The sequence below is a fragment of the Tenrec ecaudatus genome, chromosome 14, assembly GCF_050624435.1.
Source record: "Tenrec ecaudatus isolate mTenEca1 chromosome 14, mTenEca1.hap1, whole genome shotgun sequence".
NCBI lineage: Eukaryota > Metazoa > Chordata > Mammalia > Afrosoricida > Tenrecidae > Tenrec > Tenrec ecaudatus.
In genome coordinates, this window is record NC_134543.1 from 58447191 (window position 1) to 58469350 (window position 22160).

Consider the following 22160-nt stretch of genomic DNA (forward strand, 5'->3'; position numbering starts at 1 on the left):
GTGAGTTGCTCGATGCTCTGCTAGCAGGGGAAATGCAAACTAAGAAAGCTCCACCCAGCAGAGCTTTTGTCCATTTTTGGGGGGGTAGGTACTTCCTCATATGCTCGTATGTACATATCTTTATTAATACCTATATATATAATTTTACTTTCTTCTTCTTTCCTCTTTTTCTTTCCTCCTGCCCCCCCCCCATCCTGTTTACCCATTGTTCACCTCTCAGTAATTTCTCTCAGACACATTTTAATTGACCAATCACAACCAGGAACGCTACACCCTCCTCACCTTTAATTTTAGATCCCTCGCTGGCCCTGTTGTTATTGCCTCACATCCCCCCCCCCTGCCCCCCGCCTCCTTTCCTCCCGTGTCCCACCCACCCCAGAACCATCAGTCCCATCTGTGTTTCCTTGGGATTGCTTATCCTTCCTAACTTACATATATCGACACCAAAAGAGAGAAACAAAAGAAAGGCATACAAGTAATTCCAAGTCTGTTGTCCTGGCCCAGAGTAGAAGCATAATTCTATTAAATAGCAAGCAGGCTCTGTAATAATCCATCAGTCCAATTCCCCTTTTCTTTAAAGGTTCCATATCCCAAGACCCACTTACCTACCTGCACTTATACCTTTTTAGTTGTCATGATCCGTGTCAGAGAAGCGTGCCTCCTACAAAACCCCATTACTCATCCTGCAGCCAGGGATGGAGTGGTCTAGTGCCCGCCCCACCCCCACCCTGTTACACCTTTAGCAAGCACTGCTCCCCACCCCACCCCCCACAGTCAGAAGTCTACAATCAGGATTCCTCAGGGACTCCAAGGCTTTGTTCCCATTGCTGGTCTGTTGCACTCCCTTCTTGGTTTGCCCCCTGTGGGTGCATCAGAAGGCTGTGCTTCTTGAATTGTGTCTTCAGTGTCATTTGCTGTAGTGCTTGCTGTCAGCAAGGGAGGGGGGTGCCGTGTCTGGAACTGAGGCAGCCCTGCAGCCCTCTCTGTGAATGAACTGCTCTAAGAAGGAGCTTAACACTCAATAATTGGTGCACTGGTGTGAGTCTACTCTCTCTCCTGTGGAGACATAAACAAGACCCTCCCCTTGGGTGGATTAGTGCCCTGGTCCCCTATTGTTTCTTTTTCTTCTGCCACCCCTCTGTGGCTGTAAAGGGGGGGGAGGGGGGGCTGTCTTTCAGCATTTTTTTTGGATGACATATCTGTCACTTGGTTTCTCTGGCTCTTGCCAGCGTATCTTTTCCTCACCCCAGTGCTATACGTGCATTTTCCCCATGTCAGTTGTGCTGTTTGAATTTACCTCTGTGGATTCATATTGTACTTGTCCTTTTGTGCCTGGCTAATTCACTCAGCATAATATCCTCTGACTCTTTCCATGAGTCAAGGTGCTTCATTTTTTCATCACTTTTTAGGGGTGCATAGTACTCCACTGTGTGTATATGCCAGGGTCTTCAAATCCTTTCCCTATCGATGGTAATTTAGGCTCTTTCGAGTTCTTTGAGATTGTGAACTGTGCAGCAATGAACATTGGAGTGCAGATGTCTGGTCATGTTCTGTTTCTAATTTCTTCTGGGTATCTGCCAGTAGTGGGATTGGTGGGTCATAAAGTAACTCAATTTCCATCTATTTTCGATAACACCAAATTGCTGTCTCCAGTGGTTGTATGTATCTACAAGACCACCAGCAGTGAATGAGAGTTCCTCTCTCACCACACCCCCTGATCATTCGTTGCTTCCTGTTTTTTTTTTTTAATTAGGCTATCCTTGTGGGTGTCAGGTGTTATCCCTTGGTTGTTTTCATTTGCATTTCCCCCGATGGCTAATGATCAGGAACATTTTCTCATTTGCTTCTTGGCCATTTGGGTTTTTCTTTGTGTATCTTCTGTTCAAGTCTTTTGCCCACCTCCTCAGCAGGCTATTCGTTTCTTTGTTTTCTTTTTCTTGTTGTAAGGTTACAGGATTCTGTAGATTTTAGTAGTAAGATGTCTGTCTGGCCGGGAGCGGGGAGGGAGGGGAAAAAAGGGCTGATGCCAGGGGCTTAAGTTGAGAGCAAATGTTTTGAGAATGATGAGGGCAATGAATGTACAAATGTGCTTTACACAATTGATGTATGTATGGATTGTGATGAGTTGTATGAGCCACTAATAAAATGATTGAAAAATAAAATAGATGTTTGTCTAATATGTCATTATTATATATATTTTCCCAGTCTGTGGGCTCTCTTATTATTCTCTTGATGAAATCTTTCAATGTACAGAGCTTTTATCTTTAGTATGTCCCACTTATTTATTTTCTCTTCCTCTGGGCGTGTATTCTTCCTTATTTCTGCTAGCCCATACATTCCTCTTGCTAACGTTCTTAGCTTTGTCCCAATTTTTTCATTGATGATCCTGATAGTTTTGGGTTTTACCGCGAGGTCTGTGAAGCACCTTGAACTTGTCCTTTGGTATGGGGTGAGGTAAAGGTCTTGCTTCATTCTTCCGCAGGTTGATATCCAGTTTTCCCAGCACCATTTGTTAAAAAGGGCAGCTGCTTCCCATTTGATATTTTGAAGTCCCTTGTTAAAGAACAGTTGTCTCTATACTGCTGTTTTTATTTCTGCATATTCTGTTCTTATCCATTGGTTGGAGTACCTATCGATATACCAGTACCATGCTATTTGACAACTGTGGGTATTAAAGTCAGGTAATGCCAGCTCACCCACTTGATTCTCCTTGAGGAGTTCTTTGCCAATTCTTGGTAGTCAGTTTTTCCATTTCTTTGAAAAATGATCCTGGTATTTGTATCGGGAGTGCATTGAACTTATCTAGTGACTTGGGTAGGATTGACATCTTTACAATAGTGAGTCTTCTGATCCACGAACCTGGGATACTTTTCTATTTGTGAAGGTCCCTTTTGGTTTCTTTCAAAAATGTTCTGTAGTTCTCTTTATATAGATCTTGTTCTTTTGGTTAGGTTATATCCCTAGATATTCCACTTCATGCTTGGCTATTGTGAAGGATACTACCTTCTTGATATATTTTTCTGATCTGTATCCTGCCACTCTACCACATTCCTCTATCACTTCCAGAACTCCTATTGTGGAGCCTTTGACGTTCTCAATATACAAAATCATATCACCTGCAAATGATGACAATTTCATTTCTTCTTTCCCCAGACGTATACCTTTGGCATCCTTCTGTTGCCTTATATTGTCCACTGGGACCTCCAGGAGGACAATGCTGCAAAAAAGGGGGGACAAAGGGCATCCTTATCTGGTTCCCTGTTTAAGTGGGAATGGTTTCATTTTTTCTCCATTGATTGTAATGCTCACTGTTGGTTTTTCATATATAGCTTTAATTATATTGAGATAATTTCCTTCCAGTCCTATCTTCTTGAGTGTCTTAATTAGGAATGGGTTGAATGCTGTCACATGCTTTTTCTGCATCAATTGATATTATCATGTCATTGTTATTCTTTTTGTATCAATGTGATGGGTAATGTTGATGGATTTTTCAGATGTTCAAGCATCCCTGCAGCCCTGGTATGAATCCCACTTGGTCATGGTGAATCATCCCTTTTATATACGTTGTATTCTATTGGCTAAGATTTTGTTAAGAATCTATGCAGCTATGTTCATTATGCCTATTGGCCTGCAGTCTCTATTCTTGTGGATACCGGTTTGGATACCAGTATTATACTAGCTTCATATAATGTGTTTGGTCGTTTACCCTCCTTTTCTGTGTTCTGGAAGAGCTTGTATCGAATTGGTGTCAGCTCTTCCCTGAATGCTTGATGCACTTCTCCTGTAAAGCCATCCAGTCCAGGGCTTTGCTTAGTTGGTGGTTCCTTAATAACCTTATCTAGTTCTTCTTTAGCTATTTGTCTGTTCAAGTTCTTAATGTCTCTATGAGATAATTTGTGTAGGGTTTGCTTTTCCAGGTGTTTGTCCATGTCTTCCAAGTTGTATTCCTTGGATTAAAATCCTTCATATATTTTTTTGTGAAATTCGTCTTTTAAATTCAGTAGGGTCAATTGAAATTTGTCCCATTTCATCCCTCATCCTGGATATTGATGTCTGCTACTTCCTACCATTTGTTAAGTTTGCCAATGGTTTGTTAGTTCTGTTATTCCTTTAAAATAACCAGCGTTTTACTGACTTATTTTTTCCATTGTTTTCTTGTTTTCCTACCCATTTATCTCCACCCTGATTTTTCTAATTCATTTTAGTTGTATTGGGAAGGATTAATATGTTGACTCATTTCCAAGTGCTGATTTGTAAAGTAGACTTGGGATCATGATAGTGGGGTGGGAGGAAGCATTTAGGAACTAGAGGAAAGTTGTATGTTTCATCATTGCTACAGCACACCCTGACTGGCTCCTCTCCTCCCTGAGACCCTTCTGTAAGGGAATGTCCAGTGGCCTACAAATGAGCTTTGGGTCTCCACTCTGCATTCCCCCCATCATTCACTCTGATAAGATATTTTGTTCTGATGATCCCTGACATATGATCCCTTTGACACCTCATGATCGCACAAGCTGGTGTGCTTCTTCCATGCGGGCTTTGTTGTTTCTGAGCTAGATGGCTGCTTATTTATTTTCAAGCCTTTACGACCCCAGACTTTATCTTTTGATAGTCGGGCACCATCAGCTTTCTTCATCACATTTGCTTATGCACCTGTTTGTCTTTAGTGGTTGTGTTAGGAAGGTGAGCCTCCTAGAATGCCAATTTAATAGAAGAAAGTATTCTTGCATTGAGGAAGTACTTGAGTGGAGGCCCAATGTCCTTCTACTACCTTAATGCTAAACCTATAAATATATGCACACAGATCTATTTCCCCATCCTCATATATAAACATATTTGCATATGTACATGCCTTTATTTAGACCTCTATAAATGCCCTTTGCCTCCTAGCTCTTTCCTCTATTTCCTTTGACTTTCCTCTTGTCCCACTATCATGCTCAGTTTTCATTTGGGTTTCAATAATTCCTCTTGGTTACATTACCCTTGATCACTCCCTACCAGGCCTCCCACACCCTCCTCACCACCGATTTGGATCACTTGTTGTTCCCTTGTCCCTGGGTTTGCTAACACCACTACCTTTCCCCCTGCTTCCCCCTCTCCCATGTCCCCCTGGAACTGTCGGCCCTGTTCTTTTCTATCTTGTATCTTTGCTACAGATATTTCCCTAGCTTTCGCCTTACACTCCCAGTGTGCTGTGTGGGCGCGCGTGCAGTGAGGTGGGTTGGGTCAAAGATATCTTGAGCATTGCTTTCAGTGTGCTGACTTCTGGATAGTAGTACACAATGTGGTGATTTCACTTTTGTGCTGTGTGGATGTTGGTCTTCTGTCTCTAAAGTGAGTTTGAAAGTAATGTTTGTAGTGATTTTTGTTGTTGCTTGTTTGTTTTTAAGCATATTCTTTAAATTGTTCCTGGTCTGGGAAAAAACCTTGCCTCACCATGTATTTTGATTGAGAGTTTGGCAGGATGGAGGATTCTTGGGTTACTGTTACTCTCCTTCAACTTTTGGAAGATGCTATTCTATTCTCTCCTCTTCGTAGTTTCTGCTGATAAATCTGAGCATATTTTAAACCGATTGCCCTTATAGATGACTACATTTTCCCCCTCTAGCTACTATGATTAGTTTATCCTTTTTCTCCAAGATGAATAATTTGACCACCAAATGCCTTAGTGTGTTCTTCTTGGGTTTGGTTTAATTGGTGTGGTCTCTACTTCCTGGATGATTGTCTGATTCTCCTACATTAAATTGGTAAAGTTGTCTTCCAAGGATTCCGTCACTATTTTGATTTCTCTGGTATCCCAGTTATTTGAATATTGTTTCTCTTCATATCCTCATGCACTGATTTCAGGTTGTCTTCAACTTCTTTGATTGTCTTGTTTGCTTATCTTTCATGTTTGTTCAGTTCTACGTGGCTATCTTTGAGGTATGATTCAAGGGGACCGTCATTGTAGTGCCTCAGGGGACCTGGTATCAGAGGTTTACGGTGGATCTGTATTTAGTTGTTCAGTTGGTGCAGAATGTACATTGTTGAAGTGTAGGAAGCAGGTTCTAGAGATTGTGGTGGTTGGAGCGCATGATGGGTGTATTAGATCTACCAGAATCCCTTATCAAGCCAGTGAATTGTGAAAGGGAAAAGGCAGACCTTTAATGATTTGTGTTTATAAGAGAGCCCCTCTTATAATAGGTTGTTGCACAGTTCCAACTTCTCATCTCCTTAACTACAGTCTCAGGCTAGGTACAGGCCATTATTGTGGGTGCCCTAGTGATGAGGAGCTTCTGATCAGAAGGAGTCTGGGTGGAGTAAGTGGTACTCTGTGTTCACTGGCTACCTTGCCAGAGATCGGGAAGATTGCTGAGTCACCTAATGTGATGAGTCCCAATCCCTGTGTTGGGAAAAGGAGCCCCGTGTTTTCTTTCTAAGAAGCTAATTTGAAAATGTCAAACAACTATCAGGAACCAGCTATGCTGTGAGTTTGAATTGCATCTCTGAGTCCTTAGGGGCTGGCTCACTCCCTAGAAGGCTGCGATTTTACTTGGCGAGTTAAAGGAGGTTGCGTGTTGCTGATGTGAAGGGAACAGGTTCGAGAGGTTATTGTGGTTGGGGAGGAAAGCGAATCCACCAGGGTGCCTTGTTGACCCTTCGCGTTATGAAGGGCAGTACTTGGTGGTATGATTCTTTGCTGCCTTGTGTCTTGTGTCAGAAATGGAGTGAGATTTGGGGTAGGGGGATGGGTTGGCGTTTTGTATGACTGTGAGAGCTGTATTCTTGTGATTTAATTATCTTAAGATAACGTACCTCTGGTGAATCAGGTTTGCTCTTTTTGGTTGGTGGAGGTGATCAAGAAGGGGGATGGGGGGATGGGGTCTATTCCTGTCACCTATCTAAATGGCCTGGAGGTGGGGGGGGGGCAGGGAGAGTATAGCAATGTCTTACTCAAGAGGCTGTGGTATCTTATGTGAAAGGCTTATTTTGCAAATTTACTATCTTGGGGCCTTTAAACAGACTTTACAACACCCCCCTAGGACTCTTTGTTTAGCCCAACCTGGTAAAACATGTTTCTACCAGAGGCAGCTGAATTTAAACACCCAGTGATTCTTTCTGCTTTGTTATGTTAAAGCTGTGTTAATGAACCAGGTGTAAGGTGTCTTAGATTCAGTTTCGAAAAGGGGCAGCCTCAGAATTAGTGTTTTCAGTCATTATTAGTATTTTTAGGGGATGCCAGGATGTGGCATGGGGCTGTGCCATGCTGACCTCCAGAAAAGGGGGGCTCAGTGTGTCTTCATTTTCCTGACTGCCCTATTGGCTCACTCCCTGCAGCTCCCCAGCGGTGTTCCAGGGCTCTGTGATCTGTCTCAGGTAAATTTGGTAACCCAGGGGCTTGTAATAGGCAGATGCGGATGCTCTCTAATTGTAATAAATTTCTATCTTATTATCTTTCATTACACCATGCTGGAAGGCCATGCGCGGAGCTGGGGAGAGGGGAAAAGGGATGGCTGAGGTGGTTTCCTCTGTTCCTAGGCTGGGTGGGGAGGTGTAAAGCCCACCAATGCACAGTGGAGTGGAGAGGGGAGGACAGAGGGGAGTGCTGGGGTGGGCTCTCGTGACTGGTTTTCGAGGCTCTCTGTGGGCCTGGGATTACGATCCACACTAAGACAGCAGACTCGGGAAATTAGAGCACACTGGCAAGTCTCAGATCTCCGGTGCAGGAAGGGGTAGCAGACTCCATCCACTGGTCCTGGAAAGGGATGTGGAAAGCCCATGGACAGGTGCAGTGAAGTTAGAGTGCTGGTGAAATTAGCATGCTGCAGTAAGCCCTTGAATGGTGAAACTCATAAGGGGAGGTCTGACCACAAACCTACGACAATGGGACTTTATTTATAGCCCCCAACCTCTCAATTTTGGCCTCCTTACCTCTTAATTTTCTGATCTAACAGAGATCACCAAGCAGGTGATCCTACCTGGGTGCCATCTTAACGGAAGATCCCCAGCTGTAATCAATTTGATTCTTGCGTATCCTACCTAAAGTCCATGTATATTGTCACCATGTATGTGTTAAAAGTTATTTTTTGAAGTTATTTTAATGAAGGAGCCATTGATGTTGCAACAATCAAGGAGGCAGTGTAGAATTACTTGCATATTGCAGATTAGAAGCTTAGACATAAGGCACTTAACTAGCCATCTATGGGGAAAGAGTAAAATTGAACTATAAAACCAGGCAACATTCTTTCAAACCCATGATTTTAAGTGTTGAACTGGATGACGATAAGCAATAAAGTACATCCAAATATCACAGAGACCTTTATTAAAGACAAACATAAAATTTGAGGCTACTGTTTCTTGGCTTAGGAGAAAGATGGGGCGTGATACTCCTTTAAATAGCTGCAGTATGGAGAAGTCATAGGAGCATGCCTGACCTGTCCTATAGGGTTGCTATGAGTCAGGATTGGTCATTTGGTTTCTTGACATAACCTCCATATAATCCCATTCACTGCCGAAGGTAGTATTCCTATTTCTTTAATGTTCTCCCGATATTTCTCTTTCTTTAACATTCTCCCAAGAAGTTTTCAATCTTTGAATTACAGCATGTCAAATCAGGTTTTCCCCCGAAGTTTGGGGATCTTTGAAGGTCAAAACTCATTTTCCTTTTAAAATGTTCTTTTGAGTTTTTGAAATAAAAGGAAGTATGAAAATGCAAGCAAGTCCTATGAGGGCCTAGAGTAAGGTTCCCCAATGAAAATCCCTAGGGACAGCCCTTAATACTCTTGAAAAATGAGCAGGTACCTTTATAAGATTTTTTAAAAATCCGCAGTATAACTTTTATGTCCTTTTTTTAGCACAAATGATATTTTCTTATACATTTTTTCCTAATGAGTCTCCATGATTGTCCTGTGTCCTTTGAGTACACCTATCACCTCACTCAATGCGGACTCATAGCAACACCTGTGTGTTTCTGAGACTGTAAATGTTTTCAGGACTACAAAGCCCACTCTTTCTCCTGCAGAGCTGCAGCTGGGTTTGAATTGCAGACTATGCGGATCGCACCCCAACATATAATCACTGCACCACCAGAGCTCCCAATATTGATCAAGGGTACTCCAACCAGTCACCCACCATGACTTCTTAGCTAAGTCCTCGAGTTTAACTTGTCCAGCAGAGCCTTTCAAAAGAGCCTGTTTTGATAGGATTGGTTTTTGTTATTGTTCTGTTTGTTTGTTTGTTTGTTTTTTATGAAGTACCCTTAGGACAGGACGCAAACAGGAGACAAAGACATGTGTACTTCAGAGAGAATGTGTCTACTGCCCTCCACCAATGGCAAACACGTGTTTAAACAGGATTATTTTGAATAAGCAGTGCATGTGTAGCTGTAACTAGAGAACAATCCTGTTAAATTTTCAACCTCCTAGGATCAATCTGTGGTATCTAATCTGGCATTTGTTGTAAGAGAGGTATAAAACAAAACAAAAAAAATCAAGAACTGACGTAAATATAATCCTATGTATATTATTGTTTTTGTTGGGTGTCACTGATTTGATTTTAACTCATAGTGACCCCGTATGATGAAGTACAACAATCCCACCGGGTTTTCTTGGCTGTAATTTTTATGGGAGCAAGTCACCAAGTCTTTTCACGTCGTGTTTCTAGGTGAGTTCAAATAGCTATCCTTGTGTTCAGCAGCTCGGCTTTTTAACCAGTGTGTCACCAGGAATCATAGACAGTTCCACAAGAACACCCAGAATTGTTCGCCTCTTTTAAAAACTAATTCATACCTCATGTCACTCCTGCTTTTGTTTTGATTACTACGTTGTTTTTCACATATTCATGAATTTTTTGGAATGAATTTATTTTTATACATTTCCTCTTTTCCCATTTATTTGAGTTTATTTTTGTTTTATACAATTCTACTAGTGATCATTTAATTACGACTTAAATTTTGACATAATGATGCCATTTGTTATCCCCTGCCCTGTCAATGTTAACTTCAGCCATCAATCCACCTACAGCCCATGCTTATTATGAGATATAGACAAAATCATTTGCTTTCCCCCAAAAGAAAAATAAATCCATCTGCTGACTGTTGTCCACTGAATTCCAGCTTGTGGTAATCCTATAGGTCAGTGTGGAAGTACCCCTGTGGGGTTTTGAAACTGTAAATCTTTAAAGGAGTAGAAAACCTCATCTTTCTCCCTCAAAGTGTTTTCTGGCTGCTGACCTGCAGTGTAACTACTGAATCTGAAGTTAGCAGCTCAACTTGTAACGCACTATGTCACCAGGATCCATTTGGATTTAATATAAATTCATTAGAAATTAGGGAGTTCCAATAAAAATCCCTCTTACATATTCTAAAATGAAAGTGAATAAGTAAACTCAACTATGACATAAATAAATGGATTTCAAAGGCTTACCATCACAATTAACTGAAATAAAATATATTGCAGGCATCTTGTGCAGTGGGATTATTTTTTCTTAGATACATTTGCATTGTTAACAGAATTATATAGCCTAGAATACATTCAAAATTTGTCCTGGTGGTGATGTGGGTTGCAAGTTTGGCTGCTAACCACAAGGTAAGCAGTTTGAACCCATCAGCTGGTCCCTGGGAAAATAATGAGGCTTTCTACTCCCTTAAAGATTTATAGTCTCAGAAACCCAGAGGGACAGTTCTACCTTATCCTACAGGGCCACTAAGAGTCAGAACTGACTTGAGCGAGAGTAGGTTTAGAACCCATATTGGTAACAATGATTTCATTATTTGATACTTGTCCCAGATTTGGACAATGAATAAGGAAGACAGCTGCTACTTCTGAATGATGGTGTTGGTGAAACGATATGAATGTGGCATGGACTTCCAGAAGAACAAATAAATCTGTCCTGGAGGAAGTACAGGCAGAGTGCTTCTTGGATGTGAGGCTAGCAAGGGTTCCTATCCCCTGCTCCGGACATGCTGTCAGGAGGGCCCAGCTCTGGAGATGGAGCAGATACTTGGGAAAGTAGAAGACCTTCACTGAGACGGAGTCACAAATTACCTGCACCAATCAGCTAAGCCATAACAAAAAATTTGAGATGGTGCAGGGCCAGGCAGCGTTTCTTTTGCTTGTCCATCATGTTAGAACACCAAAATGGAAGAACATGCCTGGTGCTTCTCACGCTGAAAGAATTAAAGTAAAATTCAGGCATCAAGTTCCAATAGAGAAGACTCTATAGGCAAAAGAGGGGACAGACCAGCTGGAAGGCACCTGACGACAACTACCCACAGGTAGTTTAACTCTCAGTTTAACTACTCACAGTCATTTAATCTGAAGATTCCCACACCAAGGCCTATCCTTGCTGTAATGAGTTTGCAGCTTACGGAAGGGAACATGGCTCTGTCTTAGTAGGTACTGAGAGGAGGATTCATATGTAAGTGACGCATTAGGGAAAGGCTTCTTTATACTAGAAACTGCCCATTGAGTCGGTAAGCAGAAGAGAGAGAAGACACAGGGAAATGGTGCAATTTCAGGAGGGGGCTTCATGCAGATTCTGCAGAGAAGTTTTGCAGTGTCACTTTTGTCTGCGTTTGTTGTGATTGTATTAGAAGGCAGTGTTGTTGTTATCCTTGTCTTTAGGTACCATGGAATCCATTTTGACTCAGAACAACCCTATCTATGCCACAAGACGATCAAATTCCTAAACAAACAAACAACAAACAAATAATTCATTGAACATGAAGTAGGGTGTAGTTCTACTCTGATACCCGTAGTGTGGACATGAATCAGAGCCAGCTCCATGGCAACTGATAAGTTTATTTCTTGAAAAGGATAGTAAGCAGTCAGGCAGAACTCCGACTATCTGCTACAACATATAAACAGTTCTTTTCTATAGTACGTGGTGAGTACTGCGGTGGGGGCAGGGGGAATTACGGATGCTATGACAAGCCAGAGGCCAGAAAGTGATAGAGTTTTAGGGGAGAGCCAAGACTTTCTAATAAAAAATATTTGCGAGGCTCAGGGGGAATTAACTATGCATTAAATGTAGGGAAAATATATACAATAACTGTATGGGGGAAAATGACTTTCAGGCCATTCAACCCTAGTATAAAAAGACAGGGAGTCATATGGTCCGGGAAAGAGTAGAATTATCTATCATGGGAGAAAAATAGTCTTTTATGCGTATTATAGAATTAAAATAAAACGATTAAATATAAAAGCATCTTGTAAATTTAAAGAACTAAATGTCTGGTAGTTTTTTAAGTTCTTGATTAATGTATAATGTGTGTTAAAAAATAAGATAATTCCATGTTGTAATTCATCTTAACCCTAACATTCGACATTTGTATGGATTTTTAACAATAAACACTTCTTCTGTTACCTGTGGTTTGAAACAATGCTAGCAGCTATGTGCTAGTGTCTCATAAATAAGCTTAAGTGAAAATATTGCTCCTGGGGTTTATTATAAATGAAATTTATTTAAGCATGTCTCTGGAATTGGAAGATAGCTCCAGGCAAGTTCTTTCAGTAAGACACCTGTCTTCATTTCTTTAGGGTGCCTTGTAAAAAAAAAAAAAAGAGCAAGGGAGAAAAGTGAAGGTCAAGGCTAGTACTTTTAACAAAACTCAAGTGGACGTCTTCCCCAAACTTTGCAACAATTTTATCAAAATATTGCCAACACCAAACAAGAGTCTTTAGGTATGGATTAAGGTATTAAGAAATATTTGAGAAGGTATCAAACATGAGCCAAGACAAGGAAAAACATCAACCTTGGAAAGCCATGGCTGAAGTCCAGAAATTGGTTAAAAGATAGAATTACTATCAATGTAATAACTGTTGAAGTTGGGATTTCACGTAGTTTGGCATTCTAAGTGAACATTTCAGCCTCAGCAAATTTTCAGATGATGGGTACTAAAGTGATTTTGTGTTGAGCTGTTAACCACAAGGTTAGCAGTTCGAGACCACCAGCCACTCTATTGAAGAAAGATGGGCTTCCTACTTCTGTAAAGAGTTACAGTCTTGAAAACCCAGAAGGCCTGTCTCCCCTGTCCTACAGGATCCCCAGGAGTTGGAATACACTTTGACATCAATGAGTTATAGTTATCTCAACAAGCTGAGTTTTCCATACGTGTTCAAAGCAAGATAGAAGGCAGTGTAGACAATTTTATGGAAAGAAACATACCCAGGGATGAGTCTTAGATTTACCAGTATAATTGCAGGAGCAAGGTTCAATCAAACATTGGCTTAAGAGGTGATTCAGTACCAAAAAAAAGCAATTTCGCAGCCATAGAGTCAATTATGACTCTCAGCAACCTTATAGACGGTTTCTGAGACTGTAAATCTTAATGGGGTGAGACAGATATTTCTCTCACTTGTGTGATCTACTCCAAATGAAAAATCAGATTCACTGTCCTTGAGTTGATTCTGACCCACAGTGATCCTGGAGGACAGAGCAGAAGGAAGGCCTTTGTGGGTTTTGGAGACTGCAAATCCTCAAGAGAGTATCTCACCTTTCTCCTGCACGAGGTCCTTTAGAACAGTTAAAAGAGGAGAACTCCACTGAGGAAGTTATGGCAGCTGGGGTTATTGGCACCAAAAAGTGATCATCATTACAGATGTTGTAGACTAACACAAGTGGATCATGGGGTATTATTATGAAAAAGTTCTAAGTAAATGGAAAACTTTATGAGTGAAAACAGGAAAGTTGCCCAAGGGAATCTCATTGCCCCACCATCACGACAATACACTTTCTCACCTTTTTAAAAATACTTTTATTGGAGACTCTTCCATCTCTTATCACAATCCATAGATTCATCCAGCATGTCAAGTACCTTTGCACATATGCCGCCATCATCATTTTCAAGTATTCTCTTCCCACTTGAGCCTCTGATATCAACTCACTATTTCTTCCCCTGCCCTCCCTCCCCCCCCCATCCACTGTCCCTCATGAACCCTTGATAAATTATGGATTATTATTTCCATATCTTACATCATCCTTCATTGCCCCTACCCACTTATCCATTATTCATCCCCCTAGGAGGGGGTTCTAGGTTGATCCTTTCTCCCCCCACCCTCCCCTAATCCTGCTGGTATCTCTACTCTCCTTGTTGGCCCTGAGGGATTTATCTATCCTGGATTCCCTGTGTTTCTGGCTCTTATCTGTAGTGCATGCTCTGGTCTAATCTGATTTGTAAGGTAGAGTTGAGATCATGATAGTGGGGTGATGGAAGTACCAAAGAACTAGAGGAAAGTTATGTGTTTCATCAGTGCTATACTGTACCCTATCTCATCTCTTCCCTGTGACCCCTCTGTGAGAGGATGTCCAATTGTCTACAGATGGTCATTGGGTCTCCACTCCATACCCTCCCACCCCTATTCACATTGGGTATGATTTTTTTCTGGGTCTTAGATGCCTGCTACCTAATCCCATCAACACCTCATGATCACACAGGCTGGTGTGCTTCTTCCAGGAAGGCTTTGTTTCTTCTGAGCTAGATGGCCACCTGTTTTTCTTCAAGCCTTTAAGACCCCAGATGCTATCTCTTTTGATAGCCAGGCACCATCATCTTTCTTCACCACATTTGCTTATGTACTCATTTTGTTTTCAGCGAACATATGGGGATTGTTAGAACAAAGTGTTCTTGTGTTGAGACTTAGCAAGGGTTATTTATTTGCAAACATTACCTTATTTTCCTACAGTCTTGATCTTGTCCCGTCATACTTCTTTTTCTTCCTAAATTTCAAAAAACTTTAAAAAGAAACACAATTTGAATCCCTAAAGTATGCCCCAAACTACCGTTTTGATGTATTAATTGAAGACTGCAGAATTCTTCTGGGAAGGACTGGAAAAATGGAAAAACGATGTAAATGTAAGATCAGTTGAGAAACAATAGTTTTACATGTTGATATTTTCATTTAACAAAGATGTCTACAATTTTGTACAATACTTTCAAAATACTCTCCTATGTTATGCACAACAATAATGAAACAAAACAAAAAAAATAATGAAATAAAATTATAAAACAACTGTATGGAGTAAAGATATATTTTACAGTATATGGAGTTGCCTTAAATTGGAATGACTTAATTGAATCTGAATTGGTATGTGGTTTTTATTCAAGAACAAAAAAATTTTGTTTACATCTGTATCTGTAGATCTTGAAGTTTAAAATGAAGATAGATTCTAGATTTCACCATGGGAATACGACTTATCAAAACAGCATGCTTACTATATATTTTCTTTTATATGGGCATATTAGTATTATAACTGCTTGAAGTTGTTGATCTTGCTACTTTATGAATATTTGATGTACATGAAAGGCATCGAACAAGTACTTGTTATTTATTTTTAGATATTTTACATATAATTAAGGGGAAACATGAGTATATATATAATATACATAGTCTAATGATGTTGAAGAGAATTTAAAATATTTTAATGGCACTTACTGAAATTATCACTCTATGACAATAGATATACATTATAGCGCCATTTTTGTTGTTAGGTGCCATTGAGTCAGTTCCAGTCCATAATGACCCTGTGAAGGAAACACTGCGCAAGCCTGTGCCATCCTCACTGTTGTTCTGCTGTGGAGGCCATTGCTGCAGCCACTTACAGTCAATCCAACTTGTTGAGGGTCTTCCTCTTGGCTGTCCCTCTGCCTTGCCAAGCATGATGTCTTTCTCTAAGGACTGCTCTCTCCTGACAACATGCCCAAGTATGACAAAGTCTCTCCATCTTTGCCTCTAACGAACATTCTGTCCATACTTCCAAGACAGATTTGTTTTTTCTTTTGTCAGTCCACAGCACTTTTGATATTCTTTGCCAGCACCATGATTCAAATGCATCAGTTATTCTAGGGCCTTCCTTATTCAATATCCAGTATTCACACATATATGAAGTGATTGAATATACGGTCACTTTGGTGAGGTACACCTTAGACCTCAAAGTAGCCTCTCTACCCTTCCAAGCATTAAAGAAGTCTGTTTCAGCACATTTACCCAATGCAGTGCATTCTTTGATCTTTTACTGTGCCCACATGAGCATTGATTGTGGATCCAAGCAAGACAAAATCCACAATAACTTCATTCTTTTTGAGTTTATCATGATGTTTTCTATTGCTTCAATTTCAAGGCTTTTGATTTTGTTTACATTGGGTTGTAATCCATACTGAAGGCAATGAGCCTTGATTTTCATCAAGTGCTTCTAGTCTTCCTCACTTTCAGCAAGCAAGATTGTATCATCTGTATATTCCAGGTGGTTAATGTCTTCCTCACATACCAATGCAGCATTTTCTTCATATAATCCAGTTTCTCTAATAATTTGTTCAGCATACAGATTGAATAGCACAGTGAGAGCATAAAACTTTGACACAGACCCTTCCTGATTTTAAACCATTTAGTGTTCCTCTACGTCCCACTCCCCCCTACACACACACACACACACAAACTGCTTCTTGTTCCCTGTAGAAGTCCTATAGTTGGAACATTGTTGGGTCAGCTTTATTTGGAATGGGTACAGACATGGATCTCGTCCAGTCAGTTGACCAAGAATCTGTCTTCCAAATTTCCAGGCAAGTGAATTCTTCTAATGTATCAGTTTGTTGACACATTTCAGTTGGTCTTCCATCAATTCCCGGAGCCTTTTTTTTTTTTTTTTTTTTTGGCTAATGCTTTCAGTGTAAGCTGTAATTCTTTTGTTAGTACCATTGGTTCTTGCTCATAGGTTATCTCTTGCATTGTTTGAATGTTGACCAGTTCTTTTTGGGTACGGTGATTCTGTGTATTCTTTCCAACTTATTTTAGTGTCTTCTGTACCATTCAATATTTTGCCCAGAGCACTCAGTATTTCAATTCAAGGCTTGACTTTTTCAGTTTAAGATATACTGAGAGTGTTTTCTTTTTAATACTGCATCATTTTGACATACTTTGAAATACTTTGTTTAGCTCTTCTACTTCATCTTTCTTTTCTCCTTCCCATTTGCCGTGGTTGGTTAGTGGTTATGCATTAGAATGTGATCCGAAAGATGAGCAGTTTGAAACTACAAACTGCTTCTGGAAGAAAAGACTGGGTTTTATACTCCCATAATGAGTTAAGCCATCCAGACTCACGGGGGCAGTTCTACTCTGTCCTGTAGGGTTGCTATGAGTGGCCATTAGACTAGATGGCAGTGAGAGAGTGGGAAAAAGAGAGACGGATTCTATGTAAGAGCAACTCTCAGTCTCTTCTAACATCTACTTTGATTTTTTCCTTTTTCCCCCCTACCTTTTTAATGACCTTTTGCTTTCTTCATGCATGACAGTCATCATGTCATCTACAGCTCATCAGGTCTTCTGTTATTGGTGTTCAGTGTGTCAAATTTGTTCTTGAAATTGAAGTGGGAGATATCAAGGTTATATTTTGGTTCTTATAGACTTCTTTATTTTTTTTCAAACTTCAACCTGATCTTACATAAGAGCAATTGATTGTCTACTTCACAGTCTCTCCTTGCCTAGTTTTAACCGCTGATATTGAGCTTTTCCATGTCTCTTCCCATAGATGTAATTCATTTGATTTCTGTGTATTCCATCTGCAGAAGTCTAGGTTTTCAGTCACCTTTTGTTTTGTCAATAAAAGTTATGTTCATTGAAGAAGTATTTAGTTGTGCAAAATTCTTTCCGGCAATCTCCCACTTAATTTCTACTCAATGAGATCATACTTTCAAATTACTTTTCCTTCCACTTTGTTTCCAACTTTTCTTTTCCAGTTGTCAATAGTGATCAGTGCATCATGATTATGTTTGATTAATTCCATACTGAAGATGTTGCTAGAATTCTTCCATTTCTTTAACACTAGTTTTCGTAGTTGGTATGTACATTTGAATAATAATTGTATTTAATGGATTTCCTTCTATGCTGATAGATGTTATCTAATGACATACTGCATTATACTTCAAGATAGACCTCAAACTGTTCTTTTACATAATGAATGCCATGCCATCCTCCTGAGTCTGTTATTCTTGCATAGTAAAACGTGATTTTTCTCTTTCAAAATGGCAATGCCAGTCCATTTCATCTTATGAACTCCTAGAATATTGATCTTTGGTTTCAGTTCATATTTAAACACTTGGTCTCACAAATATTGAATAGATGTATTACAAGATTTCAATTTTGAGTTTCAGTGCTTAATCTCATTTTATATACTTTACATATGAATTTGAACAGAGTATTTCTTTTCTTTATTTCTGTATTTTTTTGAACAGAGTAATTCTAGCACCCATTCTTCAACCTAAAACAAACAAATAAAAACCAAGTAAATAAAATATATTGTGTAGCAGGAAAGGGAAGGAAATAAAACCGAAACCAATTTTCTTCTTATTTTATACCATTTTATAGCAACATCATGTAGTTTTTATTCAGATTTTAAAAACTAAAATACACAAAATTTGAGTTGAATGCCAGTCTTTATTGCCAGCAAAGATGAAGTCTGTTTTGCACAGCTGTGTTTAAGAGAATGGTATTGTTTATAATGGAATGTTTCAGATATTCAAAGCATTTTGGCAGTTTAATAGAAATGTTGTCTTTGAAAAAGTTTACACACTTTTTGAAAATAATTATTGCTGTAAAGTATATTCTAATTATCAAAACACTCAGTCATTTGGGGGGGGCATTTAAAATACATTTTAAAAGCCTCTTTTAACAACCAGGTGTATGAAATTACCTACGATCTCAATAAGTCATTATGGTATTATGTGTGCACATCCCAATCAGATGAGACTTTTAAAATAAAACAATAAACCATGTCCAAAAAGAAAATGTGTTAAAGACTTTGGAAATATAAAACTTTAATTGCTCAACAAAAAGAAAATGTATTTATTTTCTCTTATATTTACCATATCTAACTCCTTTTATATTGTGTTGTCCCTTTATATGTTTTAAGCTATCGATGAATTCTGTGTAATTAAGTCACCTACACTAGACAATAGTTATAAGTTTATTTGTGTATGTAAGCATAGTTTTTGTGTTTTTTAATGATTTTACTAGAAAGGAAATATCTGCATCTCTAAAAGCACACCCTTCAAAAGTATAATTGATTTTTTCCTTTGATTATTTTTATGTGGGGAAACCAACCTAAAGTAACAATCTTTGTTGATGCTTGCTCAGATCAGGTGGACCAAAACAGCAGGAAGTGCCTCTGACAGATTCCAAGACTCAAGTGTCTTCAACGAGACTCTGAGGATCACAAACATTCAGCGCCACCAAGGAGGCCGGTATTACTGCAAAGCAGAGAATGGCTTGGGGTCCCCCGCAATAAAGTCCATCAGAGTGGATGTCTACTGTAAGTAATGGCGAGAAAGTGGCTACAGGTTTCTTCTTCTCCTTGTCTAGAGTTGCACATCGATTTTCAGTTGTTAAAGCTCTTAAGTAAAATGATGGTTTATTTATTCCTTGAATTAGAGTTCTTAGTTGTTTTAGTGAAATGGCATTCCTTATAAATTTTCATCAGTACTGTGATAAAATAATGCATGCTCATTATACACCCTTTTAGAACCACATTAACCAAGAAGAAATGTCAATCTCACTAATGATTTTTAATATTTCACAGTGCCTCTAAATACAAAATGGCCTCTTTTACATGTTTTCAAAGGATCATCCAGTATGTGTTATGGTTGTGATTTTTGTTGGTTGGCGTGATTGAGTTGACCTTGGCACTTCAGCACAACTTCGCTGTACAAAAACTTCATGTGCAGCACAAGGCAACGTGGCCCAGTCTTGTGGCTCCCGCAGAATTATGCATGTGTAAGTCCGTTGTGGCAGTTGGTGTGTCATTCCATCTGGTGAAGGCTCTTCTGGTTTGCTGACCATCTAGTTAAGGTTACTCTGTAAATACAACTATTCATTTGTAACTTAATTGCATCATATAAATGGATCTGTAGGGACTGGCTTGTGAATGGCGAAACTGTGTGTGTAGAAACTGGTGTTGACCTCTCTGGAGAGAAAGTAATCGGAACCAGTGTTAGACAATGGGACGCAACCTATGAGGTGTGCATTGACTCGTGTTTGCTCTTAATGTGAATTGTTCCCGTTTGTCCTTAGCTTTCTTCTTTCTTAGAGTTTTATAACGAACATCTTCTTGCTAGCTTCATTTCCTGCCGTAAGAAAACAAAACAAACAGCTACAGCAGTCTGGGCTTTTGAACACGTATATGTTTTTGTCAAACTTGTATTCTTTAGTTTTTAACTCTTTTAGATTGCCCCCCCACCACCTTTAAGTACATCAAGCCTTAGTAATTCCATGAAAGTCCTAACTTTTTGCTTACTTCCGTTTCTTTACATTCAGTGAAGTCCTTGGGCCATGACAATGATTAAGGACTCATCTCAGAAAAAAAAAACAAAAAAACCCCTATTGATCTACTTCTGAAAAAGTAGCAGTTTAAAGCTCTAAGGAGCACAGCGCTCTGACGGAGTTGATCTGATCATGAGTTGGAGCACATTAGAAGGCAACTGGTTTTAGAATTTTTATTTCAATGAGTGACAATGAATAGTTACTTGAGATTCTATCTGATCCATGTGTCAATCCAGAAGGGTGAATCTTATTTATTTAGGACACTGGTAAATAGAGAAGAGAGATGTTTTTATGATTTGCCTTCTACCTTCATTTGTGTTTGTTTGTTTGTTTGTTTTTTAAATGACGCGAGTTAGCTCATGTTCTTCTCTCTCCGCCCTTTCATAGCTCTACGGATAACCACATGGAGGCCTGGTGAGGTAGTGGTTGCACATTGGGCTGTGAGCCACAGAGTTGGTAGGTAGAAACCACCGGGAGCTCCTTGGGAGCACGACTAGGCTTTCTAGTCCCCTATCCAGTTACTGTCTCGGAAACCCTCAGCGGGTCACGATGAGCCAGCATTGGCTCCATAGCAGGGAGTGTCGGCCATAACCCAGGTGCCTTCATCTTCTGTACCATTCTCTCCCTGTCTTCGTTTCTGCACATGTTGGCCTTATCCCAGGCTTTTCTCAACCACAGCATAAACTCTGCCTTCGTTCGCCTGGCCAAAATTTCCCATTACATATATTATTTTTCCATATTTTTAGAAAGTTGCTGGTATATCAATTTAAATATAACAAACTCGATGATGTAACTTTGTAAGCACACATCTATGCTCATTTTATTGTTCTGATTTTGGACATGAAGCTTTCAAATTAATGTCTTCCATGTTTTAAAGATCGAAAGGCTATAGGTGTTATTATTTCTTGTATTTTGTTTGGGGTAACTTTTGTTGGCGAAACCTATTTTGAACTAGTGAAAACTAGCCAGTATCTTTACTTAATTTCTGTGAATAAACATATGTGTTAATCAAGAAATAATGCGTTTGATTACGTGGGATCGCTGCAGACCCTGCTGAAGTGCATTATATATTACGTGGTACTTGTGATTGTCACCACGAGTCACAATTGCCTTGGAGGTCAGTGACATCATTTTAGAATCTGAAAATGCCTAGAACACATTCGCCGAAGGTTTTGCATGGCCACAACAGATTTTTTACCAACTTTTCAAAACTTGGCTCGCTGTCTTGAAATTAAATTTGTAAAGGAAGAACACTCACATTTGTAGATTTTTTTAATGTCCCTTACTCCTCCTTACTATAAACCAGGGTGTCAAACTTGCAGCTCACCGGCTGCTTGAAACCCCCGAGGTAATTCTTTTGTGGCCCACAATGCCCAGATATAAAATGTAATGAGGGAATTGTGTGTACGGTATTCCCTCATCTCCCGCTAAGAGCTATTTTCTTCATAACAATCTTTTTCTATTTTCATTTTAATTATAAACCAAGGAAAACTCACCGCGATCAAATTGACTCCAACTCATAGTAACCCTATCCAGGGTTTCCAAGACTATAAATCTTTATGGGAGGAGACAGTCTCATCTCTCTCCGCAGAGTACCTGGTGACTTTGCCCCACCAATTTAGGGATTAGTAGCCCACCGCCTAGCCCACAGGGCGGCCAGTGCTCCTTCCTCCTACGGTAGAGATTGTCGAATGCTGTTCTGAATTGTAGCCTCCATTACTGTCTGCTGAAATCCTCTTAATCCCGTCTCTCCAGTGTGCTTGTTATCTTAGTTCCCTGTGCACTCCTTGCCTCCCCCTTCCCTCCACCTGTCCTAAGCCAGGGTCGTCATTTAAGGCGTGAGTGCCCCCTTGCCTGAGGCAAGAGGTTAGT

The 22160-nt window shown here is 39.9% G+C and overlaps 1 protein-coding gene across 1 annotated transcript in view; it reads left to right on the top strand.

The window, feature by feature from the left end:
- The window catches only part of MDGA2 (MAM domain containing glycosylphosphatidylinositol anchor 2), a 1044700-nt gene that overhangs the window by 531087 nt on the left and 491453 nt on the right, over positions 1–22160 (top strand). Inside the window, exon 3 of the mRNA XM_075531139.1 lies at positions 19107–19281. Within this exon, the coding sequence (XP_075387254.1) occupies positions 19107–19281 (175 nt within the window). The remainder of the gene's footprint in view (positions 1–19106; positions 19282–22160) is intronic.